Consider the following 20,431-nt stretch of genomic DNA (forward strand, 5'->3'; position numbering starts at 1 on the left):
AGCAATCTAAAGTTACTTTTTTCACACTCTAATGAAACTAATGCTATTAAATATAAAACAATTAGTTCTTATCTGCCACATCCACCTGACATAACAGCAAGCACTGAGGTGTGCTGGAAAGTAAACTGTGATTTTACATTACAAGGCTAAAGGCTGAGAGGTAACAGTAATTTTTTTATAGAAAGGGCAATAAGTAGAATTACCTCCCAATGGAAGGTGGTCAACATAAAGGAATTCGAGAAAGCTTGGGATGTACATTAAAGCTATCCTAAGGAACACATAAATCTTCTTTCTAAAAGGGCAGACTAGATGGACCATTTGGTTAATGTCAGTAATCACGGTCTGTGTTTCTATGTTTCGTTATTTGCCCATTCCTTTGACAGGGATGCACAACTCTACTAATGCAAACAGTAAACCTTAACCCCTTAAGGACAATAGGCGGTCCAAAAACCCATTTGTCATTAAGAGGTTAAATAACTTTTTTCAGGGTAGGATACACAAAATGCTTGCGGTCCTCAGATACTGTTATGCAGACTTTGATGAGACAGTGTCTTAACTTTACATTAGAAAGCATTTTATTTATAACATCACATGAGTGCTTACTATAAAGAGTAATTCTGGTCCAACGTTGTTAGATATTCCCTACTCTTTAAATGTTATTAGATGCATGGTATATTTGTCTTTAAATAACGTTATTCCAAAAACTAAGTTAAATAAAATGCAATTTTTTTTACATTTGAAGGAAAATCACTTCTACAAAAGCTGCACATATAGCCTATGTAACTACCGGTATGTCTAAAGTTCCACTATGGAAAGAATCAAACTTGCAACTAACACCTTAGAGTAATTAAAGTTATGAGCTGATCTATACCAAGAATCTGTGCTATGCTAAAACAGAAAATACATTTTTAGGGATTAAACAAATATTTTTAAGAGATTATTATGCTTCTTTCTTATAGATCCAGTGTATTCACAGCCAAACAAAATCACAATCAAAGAGTTTCATTTTGATAATACTCACAGAGCATATTCAGATAGTTACAGCAGCCAAACCCTCAAGCCACAAGTCATTTACACAGAGAAATTTTCCAAGTTGTTCCTAATTATATGTACAATATTAAAGCTTTCTGTACAAGACTGCTTTATGGTCTTTCTAAGCTATTGCATATAACACCCATAACCTTTCCAAATCTGAATAAAAACATAAACACTTAGTAGTGTTCAAAATAGTTTTAAACTGAAATAATTAACAGGGCTTCCTCAATGACAAATAACTGATAAATGACAATATAACTCTTAAAAAAAAGCTATGTAATAAAATAAAATGCTATTCTTGTGTGCCTGCCACAACCAGCTCCAAATGGACTCTACCCTCCGCCATTTTTTTTAAACATTACACTCAGTTAAAGGGAATTGTGTTCTCAGCTGCAAACAGCTTTCAGTACATTTTTATATAGAATAAAAGATTCAGAGGAGCAGATTTATTTAGTGAGCACAGGGAAGTGGAAGAACATTGTATCTATCATAAAAGGAGAAAAAGATCCCAAGCTTTCCTGTAGAAAAAGAGTCCACTACAGCAATTTAATTCACTGAGTGAAACTCTTTTTGATGCATACATGTGGGAATCTTGAAGAAAGTTCTTGGACGACTCGGCTGTCGATTTGTGAACAGAAGGAAACGTCTAGCAAAGAAAGCCCTTTACAAGACTCTAGTAACTTCCGTAAGGCTGCGGGGCTCACCATTCTTGTTCCTGGAGAGAGAGGAAAAAAATGACCAGTACATTTAATTGTTCATGTATTTCTCACAAGAGCCAATTTTATTGAATAAGGTTTATCCATTTACAGTACATCAAAATACTTTATTTTTACCTCATCATGCCTATGTAAAACGAATAATGTAAAAATTGCAAACTATGCATCTGTTAACCACAAAAATGACTACCGGCATAAAAGTAAACCACGTATCTAATGCTTCATATGTGAAAATATAATTTCAAAGGTTGAAGAAACTTAGGCCTGGTCTTACCTGGAAATAGACTGTTAACACCCATTAACCTCACTCAGGCAGCTGCTGGCACAACCTATTACTGGTCTTAAAAACATGCCATGTACATTAGTTACTCATCTATTCGTATGCTTATGCACCTGATACAGATGCACACAGATGTACATCTCTTACCAAGCTTGCCTCAACGGTAAATAACCAGTCCACTGATTCACTGAATGACTATTATTCTCTAGGGAGCAATTTAACTTGTTCAATATTGATTATCTGTTATTTAAGCCAGTTTGAACCTTTGACCACATCTGACCTCAACATGTTCTGACCTACTGCCTCTGACCTCAAATATAATTACTCTTCCTGTCTCGACCTTTGACTATGCCAGATTGTCCACATGAGAGGATGGAGAAAGTTATGGTGCTAGTTCAATCAAACCACCCCTCCATAGTTATACCCTCCTGTATTTTATGCCATCAGAAGCATAATAAAGCTGATTTCAAGATATAGAATATGGTGGAATATTTACTACACCCTGTAGAAGTGTGCTTCCTATTCTGTAGCTTTTGGTTATCATATCTTCACAGCGAGCTCCACATCTGACAACTAACCACCAATTAATATAGAGAAAAAAATACATATACATATATGTATCATTTTATATCAAAACAAAAAAACTCAAAACAAGTAACTCCAAAAACAAACTGCCAAATGTGTCAGTCTGTTAAATAAATTGACAAAACACAAAATGGTTCTTAAACACTTCTGTATTTTTATGTGTTGAAACTTTTGGCCAAAGATTGTCATGTACATTTTCGGTATAACCTGAAAAGGTACTTTATGAATGTTGGGCAGAATTGTGTGAGCACCACAAAAACCATTGGTAATCCATGACATTCAGTCTGACATACAGTCAGAGCATAGATAAATATAACCAGTATGTGATAACTGATAATTGTTGGTAGTGAGGCCTGCATTGTGGTTCATGACCAGGCGTTTTAGCAATACCCTCTGGTAAAAACACATACACAGGTTGGAATATTAGTTGTATTTTCTATATATTAAATTCTAACAAGTTAAGATGCACCCTATTATATGAGTATCTAATTTATTTAAAAAAAAACCAGTGCCATGGCTGTTTGCGTTATACAGCTGAGCGAGCACAGCACAAGAGGGATGTACACATACAGAGGGATGTACATACAGTACACAAACTTTAAAAGCCTATACTCGGTTCAGTAAATACCAAGCTACTTCCCCTTGTATGCTGATCGTTCACATTAAGACACGTATAAGTACAGTGTGATATGATGAAAATGAACTGATCTTACCTAAAATATCAAGATGTTGAAGTTGCTGGCAATAAGCAGCTAATTCTTCGATGTCTGTGTCGCAGACAGACCTGTTAGCAGTAAGGAAAAGCTTTCGCAGGCCTGGAAGTTTCCTAGCAAGATTTACAAAGCATCCAGTACTACTCTGTAGTGTAGGACACCATCCGAGATCAAGTTCTTCAAGAAGATGGCAGCCAGAAACCAATTCTCCTATCCCCCTTTCACTAATGTTTCTACACCGCCACAAGTCCAGAGATCGTAGTTTTTTGCACTTGGCTCCTAAAACAGAAGCTACTAGGTCATAATCTTCAATCTGTTGACAAAGGATTGGGAACATGAAATAATGGCTAATCATGCAACAGTATAATTATAACATATCCATGCAACACAGGATAATTAACAACTATCAATTAACACGTGTTCTTGGGCAACTTCGTGTAAAGCTGTTTTTGGGGCAACGTTTTAATCTGCTATTTTATGCTGTATGTGTTCATTATCAATATGTTTTAAACAATTTAATCTACAATTTAATCAAGAGTTCTTTTTACTTTAAATAAAGACGTGTACTACAAATTCCACACTTAACACGTTTTCTGAATTGACTAAAATAGCCGTTCCACTCCTCTTCAAAGTAGAATACTGAGAGCTACAAAATTCTTCATCTGGTTACTTCTATAGTAAACCAGGTAGATCCAGTTTAATGCAGCTGAGCTACGATAAGTTGTCATCTTAAGGGAAAATAGTCCTCAAGCAATAATTACAGCTCAATGTACTGTAGCTTGGTCAGGTTAAATGATGTTAAACATCTGCAAGTATAGTTTAGAATGATCAAGGTGATTTCGGACAGAACCCCTTCAAACTATTATTTTCATATCTTAGAACTGTCATTTAAACAGTAAATGCACGCAAAAAAGTTCTCGTAAATAAGTAAAGGTGACCTGAAGAGTACATTATATGGTATACTCACCAAAACACAGCTCCCTAGGTTGAGGTGTTGTATTTCTGGGCAGAAGTTAAGTATGCTAAGCAGTGCTGTTTGCTGCGTCCAGGAAAAACATCAACCCGAGAAATAGGAAAGGGAAAAGAAAAAAAGGAAGAATGGGTCAATTAGGACATCACCTGCCTTGCTTACAGCACAGCTTAAGGCTTCAGTAACAGGCATTACAAATGCTATTTAATGAGTCCCCAGATGGTCCCAGTCATTGATTGGTGTACAGTCTGAAAAATCATTACATCCCTAAATGTATGTCATTGTGGATGTGATTTCTTCTTCCCCAGAGAGACATCCTCCTTAAACTTTGGCATGAGTTTTCCCAAGGGATATATTTTTGAGAGGACGGTTAAGTTCAAAGAAATTGGAAGGTTAGGTCAAAAGCAAAGAGACCCCATGCCATCCCAGAAGACTAGCCGATGGGCTCTTTCACATCTTCATCGAAAAGACTGATAGAAATGCCAATACAGATAAAGAGAATGAGCCCTGAGCCTCTGACCTTCACGTCAAAGGATTCTATGAGCTGACAAGGAGACCAATGAGTGTCTAATGGTAGCCACAAACTGACAGGAATATTGTATTAACTGCACCAACTCCATTAGCTAATGCTGTCAAAATTGTAATCTATGGCATACATTTGTAATCTTTAAGTTTCTTTAAGTTAATATACAATGTCTAGGCTCTTTTTATATCATGCAAAACTCATGCTGAAGGTGAGATGCAGAATAAAATACAATACCCCTAAGAACAGTTAAGATACATGAACAAGTACTATGGTGTTTGCTATAATGCTTCATTACTTAGTATTTACAAGATAAGGAACATAATACCGGGCAAAAGAGACAAGATCAATCTAAAATCCAGGTTCCTTGTTTCATTAAAGTCATTACATAACAGAATGGATTTCTATTTGACTTGCTTTTGACTGAGGAGGCATTGTGTGTTTCAAGACAGAAATGTTGATACAAGCTCTTGACCCGCTAAAGACAATAGGCTACCAATAACACATAAAAACCAGGCCTCGACACCGATTACAATTTTTTTTAAGCTTACTGAAGGAACTACTTTATTTAATGCACAATTCTTTTTTCATCTCAAGGTCTGGGTTGCACCTGTTTATCTGAAAACCCCCAGTGTATGCTCTAAATGAACAAAAAATATTTCACTAACAATGATTCATAATCCCTGAGCTAATGTTGGCATTTAATGCAGACAATAACCCTTTTGGTGCATCCATATTGCAAAGCAGAAAACAGATTGATTTATTTCAAAATGCATTTATCACATATTATATCTATCTATCTATATATATATATATATATATATATATATATATATATATATATATATATGCACATGGCCCAAAAATGACAGATTTTAAGCTACATTTTTGGTTTCAGACAATTTCATTTTGTGCCCTTCCAGTTCGGACAAATTCAAAGGGCTATTTCTATTCAGAAACTAAATTTGTTGTCACTCACCCTCACTCTCTCACACGCTCGTTCATTCTCAGAGAGCTCATGCTCTCTGTACTGTCTCCCTATTTTCTCTGCCCCCACCCCGCTTACCCTTCCCCTTTTCTGCCTCTCTCCCTGTTCTTCACTTCTTTCTTGGTCCACTCCTCCTCGCTGTCTGCTGTGTCATTCAGGCCTCCTAGAACGGTGCCACAACAGGGCAGATGCTCCACAAACACACGCTCTCCCCTGATTGAAGGAATGGGGGGAGACGCTGCTCTCGTGGTGTGGGGTGTGGCTCCGCTCTTTTGCGGAAGTACTCCAAGAGGCCAGAATAATGAAGACGGAGCCACGGAGAAAGAGAAATGGTTCCGCACCTTTCTCCGCTAATCTGTCTGCATTGTTCTGGCCTTTTGGAATACTTCCGCAAAAAAGGGTGGAACCAAGGTGCACAGCACCGGGACAATCTCTCTCCCCCTTCCTCCAATTGGGGGTGAGGTTGTCCCTGTGGTGTGTGCCAAGGCTCCACTCTGTTGGCGAAGCAGTATAAGAGGCCAGGTTAACAGAGTGGTTAATAAGGAGAAGTTGACCAAGAAAGAAGACAGGAGACAGAAGAACAAGAAGAGGTGAGACAGAAGAACAATAAGAGGTAAGACAAGAACCAGGTGTGAATATGAGAGTTGAGATAAGAGTTGAGATGATGAGAGAGAGTGAGACAACATGAGTAAGAATGCGCAAGAGTGAAAAACTAAGGCATAAATATTGGGGATTCCGTCACACTATATGGCCATTCCGAAAGGTGCTTTAAAATAATATTTGTTTGGTGTACACCGATTCAGCACCTCACCTAGAACACAGGTACTCCATTAATGGTGTCCAGAGAGGGCTTTAAACTGCAAGAGAGTCTCAGTGGGTTTAAATGCAGTGCAGCTCCATCATAAGCAATACAGCCATGTTAGGATTAAATAAAACTCACCAAATTTGGGGTACATTGAAGAAGTGAAGGGCTAAGCAATACAGTGTGACAGAATCCCCAGTACTTCTGCCTCAGATATGTGCTTTTTAATAGTATTCAGTGTGTATATTTAAATGTGACGTGATGTGCTTTCAAAAGTAGACACGCGAGTAGTTTATTTTTATAATTTAACAAAATGCAAAAGAAAGTAAACATAAAAAGAAGAATGTAAACCAAATCAATATTTGGTGTCACCACCCTTTGCCTTCAAAACAGCATCAATTCTTCTGGGTCCACTTGAACAAAGTCAAGAATTTTATAGGCATTTAGTTTGGAGTATGATTAAACAATTATACCAAACAGGTGCTAAGGATCATCAATTTAATATGTACGTTGAAACAGAATCATAAAGAGAAACAGCTGTGTAGGAGGAATACCACACCTGCCTAAAACGTTTATATATACACACATAAAATGCGTGAAGCTAGCTTTTGCTCATGAAAAAAAAAATTGACACATCTTGATTTGTATTTGAAAATCCAAATCAAAGTTACCCTTACCTCTATTTTTGTGCGATAGAGAAGGAGACGTTTTAATCCAGAGAGTTTAGAAATATGGCTGAACGCATGAGATGGCAGTTTATCACAAGAAGAGAGATTTAGTTCCTGAAGGTTTGGACACATCTCAGCAATGACTTCCAGGCATGCTTCATTTAAGAAATGGCCACAGGCCAACTCCAGACGCACAAGTTCTGAACCACACACTCTTAAAAGCCTGAAAATCACAGGAGGAAAAATGGATGCACGTTGGTTGGATAATCTGGTGCTACAGTCACTCATACACTCGGCAAACATGAGCATTTTTACATATGATTCACTTTAACACTAAATCATATACAGTCTACTGAAGCACTGAGATGTGCAGCTTACTTATCAGCCTAAATGTTACTCTATGGAGTCATTTACATAAGCATAACTTTACATAATGGTTAGCCACAGCAAAATTACAGTAAAAAAAATTAATTTAGGGTTGTGACACCCATCCGCTGGGATGTGTTATTCTAATATCCAGTACGACAACTGCAGTATGAAGTACAGAGAATTAGATCCATGGTGATACATCATTTCACAAACACTGTCATCACAAACATGGCTTCATGTAATTTGCGACACAGAAAGATGGCTGCTTCATTGTGGTATTAGTGTGTTACAGCCTATTCAGTAAATAATAAACTAAATTTGCTTTTTAAAACTTTACTTTTTGTTGCAAATGGAACAGCAAGGTCCGTATATGTCAAAAACATTTCAACTATACATGAGAAAGAGGTAACTCACCCTTTCGCTCAAATGCAACAAACAAAATGAGGAAACCATCAACTCAAAAAGCAAAAGATCTCCTCTAATCCTCCTAAATGGATTGGACAGGGAGAGGGATCACAATCGCCCAATCAGATTGGCACTTTAGCACCAATTACAAATGAAAAGGTGAAGTAACTGCCATTATTTGTGCCAGTCGGATGTGGACACATTGCATGTTTCATAAAGGTCTCCATGTAATATAGTTTGAATGCCATGTCACAAACACATTATTTCTCATTTTAAAAGAAGATATTCCACACTCTATTTTGTTTCAATTTTTTGCAGATAAAAAAACCCCAGTTTTTTTTCCAGACCTCCTAATCTCTATCAAATACATTGAAAAAATCGTCTGGAACTCTAGAAGTGTGGCAACTATCCTTTATCGCATAAGGATTGAGGCAATATCAAACAATTTCTATATGTATTTTACTTTTACTATACATTATTTGCAGGCTTTTGCATTTTGTAGTTGCACCTCGCTATCGGTGATCAGTTGTACGATTTGCCTTATACTAGGCATCTATCTATCTTTTCATTAAAAAAAAATCTGGCTCTACAGGAATACTTTATTTCTGGCTTAGGTTTTACTGCTGTTGACACATATTATACAGAATAAACCATATTTCAAAAAGGGTTACTTTATTCATTAGCTGTGTTGAAAGTGTCTGCTCAGCTGGAATTTCAGTTGGGTATATATATATATATATATATATATATATATATATATATATATATATATATATATATTATATATATTATATATATATTATATATATTTGTGCCAGTGCTGAGATATAACCCACCAACAAATAACATCATCAATAAGTTAAATTACCCTCAGTCTTGCCTCAGGATATTTACATGCCTAGAGCGGTCTCCTGTTTCCCCATATTAAAATACCTGTATTTTATGTTAAAAAAAATACATGTAAAACTACCTTGCTAGAGGATACCAGGGTTTGAAAACAGCAAAGTCGTTACAATTTTACAAAATATTCTAGAGCTTCTATAAAATGCTAATCCTCATTAGAATTGTCTTTAAAGACTGATACGATTTTTAATTATTATGTCATTGCCCCTGGCTGAGTACAAGATCTTTGCCAAGGTTACAAGCTTGGAATGATATAGTAGTCTCATACTTACGTGTGCAGATTAAGAAACCACACAAACTCATTTACCCAGCAATAGTATTCACACTGCTGAACGTTGTTAAGGCAGCCTAAGGGGCTTCACCGGATTGCTAAATGGCATTTTCGCATGGAAACAAATTTGAAGTGTTTGTTAATCAGCACTTACGAGCACTATCCACATAAAATGAGAGTTTAAGGGTAGTAAACTACAAGAGAAGTATTTACATGATGCAATGTGATTCAATTGGCATCTACAGCTTGGAGCTTCAAAAAAATAATTTGAAGACATAGCAACACTAATAAACACTGGTAAGTGATATTCCCTACATCATTATTACAAATAAAACCACACTATTTTAGTTCATCTGGTGGTTCTCAAAAGATTTTTTTTCTGGTGGTAGCCACACTCGTCGTTTTATGGCTACTCAACAAGGAAGATTGAAACACGTACCACTCTCAACTAAATGACATTCAGACACACAGTACACATCCCAGACAAACACAGTTTAGCATTCAGCAGGAGCCGCCAACTGCACTGAGCGCCCATCAGCAGACTATTGACGGGAGAATGATCAAGAAATAGCTACGCTTCTTGACTTCAACCACTTCCTTACTTAGTTACTAGTCACCTACTCACTGCTAAATCCAAGGGCCGCTACTCTATGCTAATCCTACTTGACCTTTCTGCTGCTTTTGATACTGTGGACCACTCTCTTCATGACCTTGGCCTCCGTGACACTGCTCTCTCCTGGCTCACTTCCTACCTCTCTGATCATACCTTCAATGTTTCAGTCTCAAGTAACACTTCACCTCCCCTCACCTCTCCCTCTAAGTTGGGGCACCCCAAGGCCCAGTTCTAGGACCCCTTCTGTTCGCTCTTTATACTACTTAACTTGGCAATGAATCTGTTTTTCAAATGTCCTCACCAGGAAATTAAGTTCACCTTGCCACTGCACACACTTTAAATGCTTAACTTTATTATTTGGATAGGTTGGTGGAATATTATATGAAAAAACACATGTACTAGTGATATAAATACATATTATCGACTAATAAATGAATCATCAGTCTACTAAATATTAATTTAAATCAAATTTACCTGCTGAATCCTGAGGTAGAGATAAACCCTCGATTACCGGTCCACGATAAATTCAACCACTGGACAAGAGTACATCTTGGTAGAAGATACTCCAGGGATGTGTCGTTCAGAGTGGCCCAATAAGGCTGTAAACTGAGGTGAATGTACTGCAGAGGATCACAGCAGTGCTGATACAACAGCTTGCATGTCTGAGCGAGCCGACACAGGTCTGGAAGCGCCAGGTGACTTATGATTAACTGAATTAGCTGGATTACAAACGAAAATTCTGACAATTACATTTTTTATAGTTGCTTGACCAGCACATCACACATTTTTACCACAAAAAAACAAAACATATTACCTTACACAGAAATGAATAGATTGAAGCTTACACTGGTAACAAGTGGTTATGCCATACTTAGTTTGGAGACCTAATATTTGTATTGTTTATTTTTTGTGTATTAGTATAGTTTTATCACACAACTAATACCACCGACCACACTATTACCTTACTTAGTTCAATCGTATTATACACTACCAGTCAAAAGTTTGGGGTCACTTAACAGTTTTCATGGAAAACAAGCAAATTTGTAGCTGTAACTTAATGGCAAAGGGGTTTTTATAATGAACAGTTGGTCTTTTAAACTAAACCTTGAATTTTCTAACAACGTGCCATTGGAACACAGGGGTGATGGCTGCTGATAAAGGGCCTCTGTACGCCTATGAAGATATTCCATGAAAGATTAGCCATTTCCAGCTGTATTTTCGATCCATTTGATAATGGAGAGAATTTGCTTTTCTTTCAAAAACAAAAGGCATCTATAAGTGACTCTAAACTTTTGAACGGTAGTACACGTTAATGACTGGTTCCAGTGTAATTTATTGGACATACATTTGTAAACTGTAGTAGTTTAAATGAATATATAATTATTTTGTAGCTTTTTTTAAAAAAAGATCTGTTTAAAATTGAGGGCCTAATGACTGTGGTCCTGTATTTGCAGCAAATAGCTGTGCACATCTTGCTTACATTCCAGCGCTTAAGTGCTTCATGGCTGCGTTCCAGTGCAGACTGCCAGGCTAAATATGCCAATTACAACCATGCTTTAAAAGGACCAGATGCTTTTTTTTATGGTGGCATGTAACACACAATATTTTCTTTCCCAACGAACACAAAATAAACAGAATCATTGTGCGATTTCCTATCTTAGGGGAGCTCAGGGCAAGTTCTTGTTACTTGAAAACTATAAATAGGTTTGCATGTATTTTTAATAGCAGTGTAACTGAGCCACATGCTGACAAGTGAAGTGAGATTATGGATTGCCGGTACGTACATAGAAAATAGGGTGCAATACTGCTCCCCAACACAAAGAAACGTAAAGCCAAAAGTTGTCTCTTATTCTCAAAAGAACATTTATAAACTAAGCTCAAATGCACAATATAAGATCAGTCCATACATAAGACTACAGAGATACGGTGGACATGAAAGTGGGCAAAAAGCAGGTACCACACAAGATCGCTAAAACTCTTGATAGCCCCTTGCTACCTTTCTGAAGGGATCCATTGTGATTTTTGTAAATCTAACTTTTTTGGGATGTGTTTGATTGAAGCATTAAATCATAACTGCTTTTTGTTTTTTAGGCCAGCAATGATAATATAACCTATAAACAAAAAGGCCTACCTTCTCCACAAGGGGGGAGGGTCAAGAAAAACTTGATAATCTTATTTCACCCTTGCATGACCAATAGAACAATAGAACATGTATTAAATTGTTTTAAACTTTTAACCAGTAAAATGTAGTGTGTGTGTGTGTGTGTGTGTGTGTGTGTGTGTGTGTGCCATTTGGTCCATTGTTTATTACCTACTGGCTCTGACCAAATTCTTGGTCTTTTCTTAGATTCAGGATAGCTTTATAACTATCCCATATATATTTAAATTAAGTCACTGTATAAGCTGCTACCAATTCTAATAGGAGGCTGTTTCATTTCTTTACCATCTAAGGTTACATCTAAACCACTGAACCTCCAGTTTTAGACTAAATACCCCTTGTTCTAATGTTTGTCCTCCAAAATAAACGTCCATCTTCTACTTTGTTAACCCCTTCAATCCCATGGGGTTTTTGGTACCTCAAAGCCCAGAGCAATTTTGCCATTTTTGGGGTATGTCGGTTTAGCGATGATTCTCTTTTCCTGTGAATAGTGTACCCATATAAACTAAACATAGAAACATAGAAACATAGAAAGTGACGGCAGATAAGAGCCAGAAGGCCCATCCAGTCTGCCCAACCTCTGAGTACTCTCCTTTAGTACTTGCCCTTATCCTATATCTAGCTTGGCATTATGCCTATCCCATGCTTGCTTAAATGACTTTACTGTATTAACATCTACCACTTCCACTGGGAGGCTATTCCATGCGTCCACTACCCTTTCCGTAAAGTAATATTTTCTGATGTTACCATTAAACCTTTGCCCCTCTAGTTTATGCTTGTGTCCTCTTGTTGCGGTTTTATTTCTTCTTTTAAATAAACTTTCTTCCTTTACTTTGTTGATTCCCTTTAAGTATTTAAATGTTTCTATCATATCCCCCCTGTCCCGTCTTTTTTCCAGGCTATATAGGTTAAGATCCTTTAACCTGTCCTGGTAAGGTTTATTTTGTAATCCATAAACCATTTTAGTAGCCCTTCTCTGCACTTTCTCCAACATATCTATATCCTTCTGGAGATATGGTCTCCAGTACTGTACACAATACTCCAAGTGAGGTCTCACCAGTGATCTGTACAGCGGCATGAGCACTTCCCTCTTCCTACTGCTAATACCTCTCGCTATACAACCAAGCATTCTGCTAGCATTACCTGCTGCTCTACTGCATTGTCTACCTACCTTTAAATCCTCAGAAATAATTACCCCTAAATCCCTTTCCTCACACGTTGAGGTTAGGACAGTACCAAATAGTCTATACTCTGCCCTTGGGTTTTTATGCCCCAGGTGCATTACTTTGCATTTATCCACGTTAAATGCCAATTGCCACAGCTCTGACCATTTTTCCAGCTTACCTAGATCGTTTGCCATTTGGCTTCTTCCTCCAGGAACATCAACCCTGTTGCAAATTTTTGTGTCGTCGGCAAATAAACATACCTTTCCATCAACACCATCTGCAATATCACTAATGAAAATATTAAAGAGAATGGGTCCGAGTACAGATCCCTGAGGTATCCCACTGGTAACAAGACCTTGTTCTGAATATACGCCATTGACTACAACCCTCTGTTTTCTGTCACTCAGCCACTCCTTAATCCATTCAACAACATTGGGATCTAAACCCAGAGATTGCAGTTTATTTATAAGTCTTCTATGTGGGACAGAGTCAAAGGCCTTACTGAAATCCAGATACGCAATGTCTACTGCACCACCTTGATCAATTACTTTAGTCACCCAATCAAAAAAATCAATAAGATTTGTTTGGCAAGATCTTCCTGAGGAAAACCCATGTTGTTTTTGATCTTGAAAGCCATGTGACTTCAGATGTTCAACAATCCTTTCCTTTAACATTGTTTCCATTAATTTTCCCACTACAGATGTAAGACTGACTGGCCTGTAGTTGCCCGACTCCTCCCTACTGCCTTTTTTGTGTATAGGCACAACATTCGCTACTTTCCAATCCCCAGGGACAACTCCCGTTACCAATGATTCGTTAAATATATCAGTTAACGGTTTTGCTAGTACATATTGTTTTTTCAAGGGGAGATAGAGCTTTCGTTTGATACCATAGTTGGATGATTAGCTGAAAATTTAGAATGAGAAATTTAGTAAAAACTAGCGAAGATTAGAAAAATAAACTAATTTTTTTTTACATTTTCCCTCTGAATCCTCACAAAATTAGGTAAAGTGATGGAAAATCCCCTCCAAGTTTATTAATTCAGGTGTGCTGATTTCAGAAATACCTAATTTATATAGATTTTCCAGACTTTCCCAGCACCAGGGAGCATACTATAAGGTGTACAATTTTGTATAATTTTTATGCCTATGGCTTAACGAGTTTGGGGGTTGTGAACGGGGGCAGGAGGGTTATACTGGCTAGATGTTATGCTAGGGCAATGGGATGTAAGGTTTTTTAATAATTTTATTATCTTTTTTATATATTTTTTTTTATTTTATTTTTTTTATATATTATATTTACACAGAAATGGTTAGAGGTCCTCCTAGGGACCTCCTGAACATGCCAGTGATGTCACAATGACATCACAGCTCACATTATAATTTTTTTTTGTATTATTTATATTATTATTTTAATGATTTATTTAATATTATTTTTTAAATTAATTAACTTTTTTTTTTCCTGCTTTTCTCTTTCAGGATGGGAGGGGGAGTGAGAGAGATGGTTTCTCACTCCCCTCCCCGCGATCCCCCTGCACCGATCACACTGTGATCTCTATGCAGGTCCTCACAGACCTGCATAGAGATTGCAGCGTCTCTGTGCCTCATCGGAGGGCAGGATATCCCCGCAGGGCACTTTCAACTGTAACAGCTTACTGGCTTTCATGCCGGAAGCTGTTACGAGAGATCAGGCAGCAGAAAGCCGGCGATGCCGGCTTCTGCTGCCAGGGGGGAGTCCCCGTGCCTGGTCTCCCGTGCAGCGGCAGGGATGTGTCCCCGACGCTGCACGAAGGGCTGGACGTACCGGGACGTCCATAGGGGTTTCTTTGTGGGCGTTTTTTGGACGTCCCGGTACGTCTATAGGGGAATGAAGGGGTTAAATCCCTTTAGGTATTTAAATGTTTCTATCACATCTCCTCTCCCTCCTCCCAGCTATACACATTGAGATCATTTACTGATAATATTGATCCTGGCTCCTGCCAACAGAGGAGATTAAAGGCAATGCATAGACATTTTGATCCCTGTGTACAGGCAAGGAAATGTCCAGTGCAAAACACAGGTGTTCTGAGGACGCGGTGTTCTGCACTAGTGAAGCATGCATCGGATAGTTATAAAGATAACCGAGTTTCTTAACTCCAACTCCTTACATGACCTTCTTCAATCTGCATTCCGCTCTCAACATTCTATGGAGACTACAGTTACTCATACTACTAAATCCAAGGGTCACTACTCTATGCTAATCCTACTGTAGCTTTCTGTTGTGCTTTTGACAGTGTGGACCACCCTCTTTTTCCTAACTCTTTATGAGCTTGATATCCTTGGTCAGGTGGGGTATCCCAAGGCTCAGTTCTAGGACCCCTTCTGTTCACACTTTGCCACATAGTAAACTAACTTCATCCTTTACAAGAAACAAAAACTGTCTGCGCTTCTTACCCTAATAAAGTTGGCAACAAATATATAAACATAATATAGATGAGAGGTTTTGGTTATATGAATTGGCCAAAGCTTTCAATATTACCTGTATGCTGATGACACTATGAATTTACTATGAATCTGCTGATTATTATTTATTGTTTTATATAGTGCCATCATATTCTGCAGCACTGTACAATGGAGCTCTCTCTGTCTTAGATTGTGAAACTAACTGCCTTGCCTCTGTCTCTAACTGGATGTCTGAATGTTTCCCCTTCCACATCTGTTGAATTTGCTTACCTCATAAGGCAGTTTGTCAAAATAGCCATTATTTGTCCATTCTTTAAGACTAGAGCTACTGAACTGATTTGTAAGGCAGTCGATACCACAGCTATCCTTATCATCATATTCATCTTCATCCAAATCATTCATATCCATGGTGGTGGTTTTCAGAGAAAGCATTGGCTTCTCTTTGACACCATGTAACTCCACCGCATCCAGCTCGGTGTAATAATCCAAAAGTGAACTGTTGGTCTCCAGACGGAGAAGGTTTGTTGGAAAATTTATTTCCTTGATGCATGGCTTGAACTGGCGAGCTTGAGGAGAACTCCCACATGTGGGCTCCGCAGACCAAATAGTTTCCCACCTAGAAAAGTCATAAAAAAGGTACCATCTGATCAGCGCAGGTAGTTGCTTGCAATAGTCAACTAAATGAAATACTGTCTTCTGTTCATGAAGTAAAGGGCCTGAATTAACAGACCTTCAAAATTTTAGTGTGCCAAACTGTGAGCGTGGAGATAATATCTATATATCCAAATTATTATGGGTTATATCAGTAAGTAATTACCTGCAAACATCTGCAGGATGTTAAAAAATATGGATGTGAATATCCTAGGGCCAATCTTTGCTTTTATTTAGGACACAATGATACATATGGTGCTAAAAGTAACAGTTCAGAAGCCAGGAATTTCTAGGCTCCTGTGGTATGTTACATAATTACCAAAAATACACCGTTCATAAATGTTTTCTATAGTAGATTAAATCCTACATGGGTGGCAGCAGGCAGTAGAACAGCTGCTCATCAGCGATAAGGCTTTACAAGGCCTCAAGGTGGTCCTAATAGCATGAATGATTGCTTTTGGTCACAACGGACGATAAATATTATGGGCAGAAAGAAAATATGGGATAAAAGATCCATGAATATGTACCGCGTACCAATTCATTCATATAATCGCAGTACACAGAATCATCCGACCAACTGGCAATTCATTCATTCATATAATCGCAGTACACAGAATCATCTGACCAACTGGCAAAAGGGACATTAGCTCAAACAAACTTAAATAATGTTTTGTTTTAAACACTATAGTACTTTAGGGTAAAAAAACACAGTACCAATGATATTCAAGTCACGCTTATAACAATTGTTTAATTGCTATATTCTTACATTTTATGCATGATATTAGTTCCCTTAATCCATTATTATTTATTTTTGTATAAGCCTCATATATTTTGGAGTGCTGCAAAATACTGCATTAAGGTGTTCAAATTTAGCCTGTAAACAGGATGCTGTGTAGGACAGACCAGGGCTAAATCACTGCTATAAATGGTGTCATCTACCTTGATACATGATAAAAGAGTGCATCCGTTTTGGAAACAATCTGTCCTGGTGGTCTTTCAATACAAATAATACAAATCAGACATTTAGTAAAAACATTTACTATCTGTACCCATGTTTGTTCATGATTATAGAAGACTTGCAAAGACTTGCAAAATGTTTTTCTGTAAAGAACCCCCGTGAAAAGAAAGCGTTAACAGTCAGGACTTACTTACCTTACTTCTGCAGGAGTACTTTGAGAGTATGGATTTGCAGAACATGCCAAAATCTTCACTACTGATCCAGGGTGATATGTTTCTAGGATGTGTATAGCTGTAGGATAAACTGGTTCCTCAAAAGCAAGCTCTACATAATCCTGGCTGAGGAAGCTTGGAGATGTCCTCTTGAATTGAGGTGGCGCACTAGGGCATTGATCCCACCACTTTCCATAAGTTCGAAACACTGCTGTTTGGGTGAAATCACCAGAACTTGGATACACATTAGGAGTGCCTGCTAAATTCCACATAGTGTAAGACATGCTGTTTTCACTGCCATAATGGGAACTGAAATCAAGCACTTCTTTGGCATATTGTACTGCTTTAGTGGACATTGGCAAAGCACGGATATTTGACTTAATGGCTCTACGACTGTTAATCATTTCTCCTCTACTAGCTAGCCGGGCCCGGCGCCGGAGGCAGATATAGTAAAACATACTCAAAACTGTTAGCATGGGAAACCAAGACGACATGAAGTGCTAACAGGCTTGGTAACAGAATGCTTTGGTGTCCTTTGTATGTTGTGGAAACTGATAGCTGACCTAGTAAACACATCCCTGCAAAAAGCAAACACATGAAAGGTAACTAGGTTTTTCAAACAATTTTAACAGTTATTTAACTATAATAATAAAAACAACTCACAAAGTAACAGATAGTGTATGGTATAAAGTACCATTTATTTAAAAAGCTCCAAGCAAGAGACTGACAAAAACAACAAACAGCTTCAAGGCTGGATGGAGACAACAAAGTACCACCAGGAAGAATTGCTTGCTATCGCTTAAGTCTCTGTCAATTTTGCTTCCTTTGTACTTAAAGGTTGTAAGCATGCAAGCAGAGCCCTCTTTACCTTATGTATCTGTTTGTCAGTCCATTGATTCCAGTTTTGTCAGACCCTCTGACTGTACATACCTTAAGAAGCACTGCGTAAATTGTTGGCGTAGTATAAATAAAAGAAAACAGGCAAATATTTAATAATAATAATAGGGAATAATAATACCCTTACCGTATTATGCTCTACCACTTTTGATGGGAGGCTGATCTATTGTGTGTGTGTGTGTGTGTGTGTTATATATTTTAAATGTGATTAACAACTTTAAGATATTACTTGGAGAATGGTGTATCTGGAGAACTGTGGAGGTGTTTATTTACATGTCTCAAGGCACGTGACAAGAACGATGACCAGGAAGAAGAGTCGGGTATGCTGTATTACTATTCTGGCACTTGGGGGGAGGACTTGGTATCAATAGAAAGTTTGGCAATTAAGTTTTTTCCTTCCAATTATTGCATTTCATTTTAAGGCTACATAATCCTGTCCTCAAGTACCACAGCAGGAGAAATGGGATATTCTCAGGCACAGGTTAACTCACCTGTGCTTAAGCAATACGAACACTTTTTCGTGAAACGTCTACATTAACTCTGCTCTAAGAAGTCATGAAAATGTCACTGAATGTTCGTAAATCATTTAACTTGTGAGGGGGGGAAACCGTTATATGATGAAACTAATGGAGGTAAGCCACCACTATGCAAAGCGAAACGTGTCCATACACTAAACACCACTATACTCACTCCGCGACTGGCGAGCCCCATGTACCTCTTTATGTGTACCCTGTGGCTCTTTCCCGTCAGCTCACAATCCCGGTTCACAGGCTCCCTACGCATGCGCCGACAGGCGACCACCAAAGAGGGCATTGCGCATGCTCAAGAAGGCGGGTGCCCGAAGACACCAAGTGCGCATGCTTGACCTCGGTAACCTGCGCGTGCACAGTGCATTAGCGGAAGTGGTTCCTGTTTTTCGCAGGCGGAATTGGCTGTCTATGTGTATGTCCTCCTGGAGCCGCCAGCCTCCCCTTTACCCACCGTAAAACTCTGTAGTTGCTAAGATAGTGATGAGTGAAGCGAACTAAAATTAGAAGTAATGATATAGGGAAGTAACCTTAGACGTGTGAGTAAGATAATATAACGATTAAATTGAAGCTAGAAATGGTAAAGAGATTACATTTTTACTGAGGGAAACCAGTCGTATGTTTTTCCCCCAGGACAGTATAATGTCCCAGGCAGCATCACTTAAATAAAAAAAAAAACATGTTGAATGACAAGTATTTTAATATGCGTTTTTTAAAAACAAAAAAGAGCTTAGAGAGAATGTTAGCAGAGGCTGTTTCCTAATAATGGCACTTAACCCAATCTTATATGCCTACCCTATTATGCTGTGTAATGTTGCCTACACAGGCTTCATGTGCAACTATTTAGCGTTTCTTACTTTTACTTACTTTTTCAGGGGGGAAATATGCCTAGACCCCTGGTACTTGTGGTTCAAAATATCAGACTGTTTTACCTAAAAGAAGCTGAGATCAGTGGAAAAAAGTGGCTGGCATAGAATATCAATTCCACTTTCACATTATCTCCTGTTCTCCCACCTCCCCTTCCAAGGCAGCCAGGACAAGTCAGCTTTCACTAAAGAGGGTTGATAACCCAAAGAGAGCTAGGAGAAATTGACAACATGGGAGGAATAAGCCAAATCCTGCGAGGAGGAACTTAAAATACCTGCCACTGTAGTGTAGGTAGCATGACGTGCATCTTCATAATTTTCATATATCTTAACATATAATTCAAGCACACTAATACATGCCTATTATTCAGCCATACTTAGAAGATAGAGCATTACTTTGTATCAGCCAGTTGCAGATGAAAAAGCAGTGTGTGTTATTAGGTACACCTGTTCAATTGCTTGTTAACACAAATAGCTAATCAGCCAATCACATGCCACTCTGCCCCCCAGATATGCCACTCTGCTCCCCCAGATATGTAAATGCCTGCTAAAATCCTCCATATGCTTATTGCCCCTTCCCCTGCCCATCTATTCTCCAGGTAATAGATGTGTTCAACAAGTCACTTGTAGTGCTGGTTTGGCCAATGTGGGCATGTGCAGAAAGCCGGGGCTGAGCCTAGGGTCACTGATGTTTGGGTGCAAACAATGTTTGGT

General features: G+C 38.2%; 1 protein-coding gene across 2 annotated transcripts; it reads right to left on the minus strand.

Moving 5' to 3' along the window:
- Nucleotides 1–1,500: 1,500 nt before the first annotated feature.
- On the minus strand, nucleotides 1,501–19,131 carry FBXL4 (F-box and leucine rich repeat protein 4). Of its 2 annotated transcripts, none has more exons than XM_053458600.1 (8): nucleotides 19,015–19,131; nucleotides 17,410–18,005; nucleotides 15,877–16,222; nucleotides 10,316–10,560; nucleotides 7,290–7,503; nucleotides 4,297–4,368; nucleotides 3,330–3,642; nucleotides 1,501–1,750 (listed from the first exon to the last, which is right to left on the minus strand). In XM_053458600.1, the coding sequence occupies exons 2-8, from the start codon at nucleotides 17,919–17,921 to the stop codon at nucleotides 1,587–1,589; spliced, it is 1,866 nt and encodes a 621-aa protein (XP_053314575.1). In that variant the 5' UTR covers nucleotides 17,922–18,005; nucleotides 19,015–19,131; the 3' UTR covers nucleotides 1,501–1,586. The 2 variants fall into 2 exon arrangements, with proteins under 2 accessions (XP_053314575.1, XP_053314574.1); XM_053458599.1 differs by having other exon boundaries at nucleotides 19,040–19,121.
- Between the last annotated feature and the right edge of the window lie 1,300 nt (nucleotides 19,132–20,431).

This window comes from Spea bombifrons, chromosome 3, assembly GCF_027358695.1.
Source record: "Spea bombifrons isolate aSpeBom1 chromosome 3, aSpeBom1.2.pri, whole genome shotgun sequence".
NCBI lineage: Eukaryota > Metazoa > Chordata > Amphibia > Anura > Pelobatidae > Spea > Spea bombifrons.

Excerpts from the sequence above, each read along its gene's own strand:
- FBXL4 (XM_053458600.1), bottom strand. The coding sequence starts at position 17,921 with ATGTCGTCTTGGTTTCCCATGCTAACAGTTTTGAGTATGTTTTACTAT. Across the intron at positions 16,223-17,409 it reads AGTACTCCTGCAGAAGTAAG|GTGGGAAACTATTTGGTCTG; the intron begins GTAAGTAAGTCC and ends TGACTTTTCTAG. Across the intron at positions 10,561-15,876 it reads TTGACAAACTGCCTTATGAG|CTAATTCAGTTAATCATAAG; the intron begins GTAAGCAAATTC and ends TTTGTAATCCAG.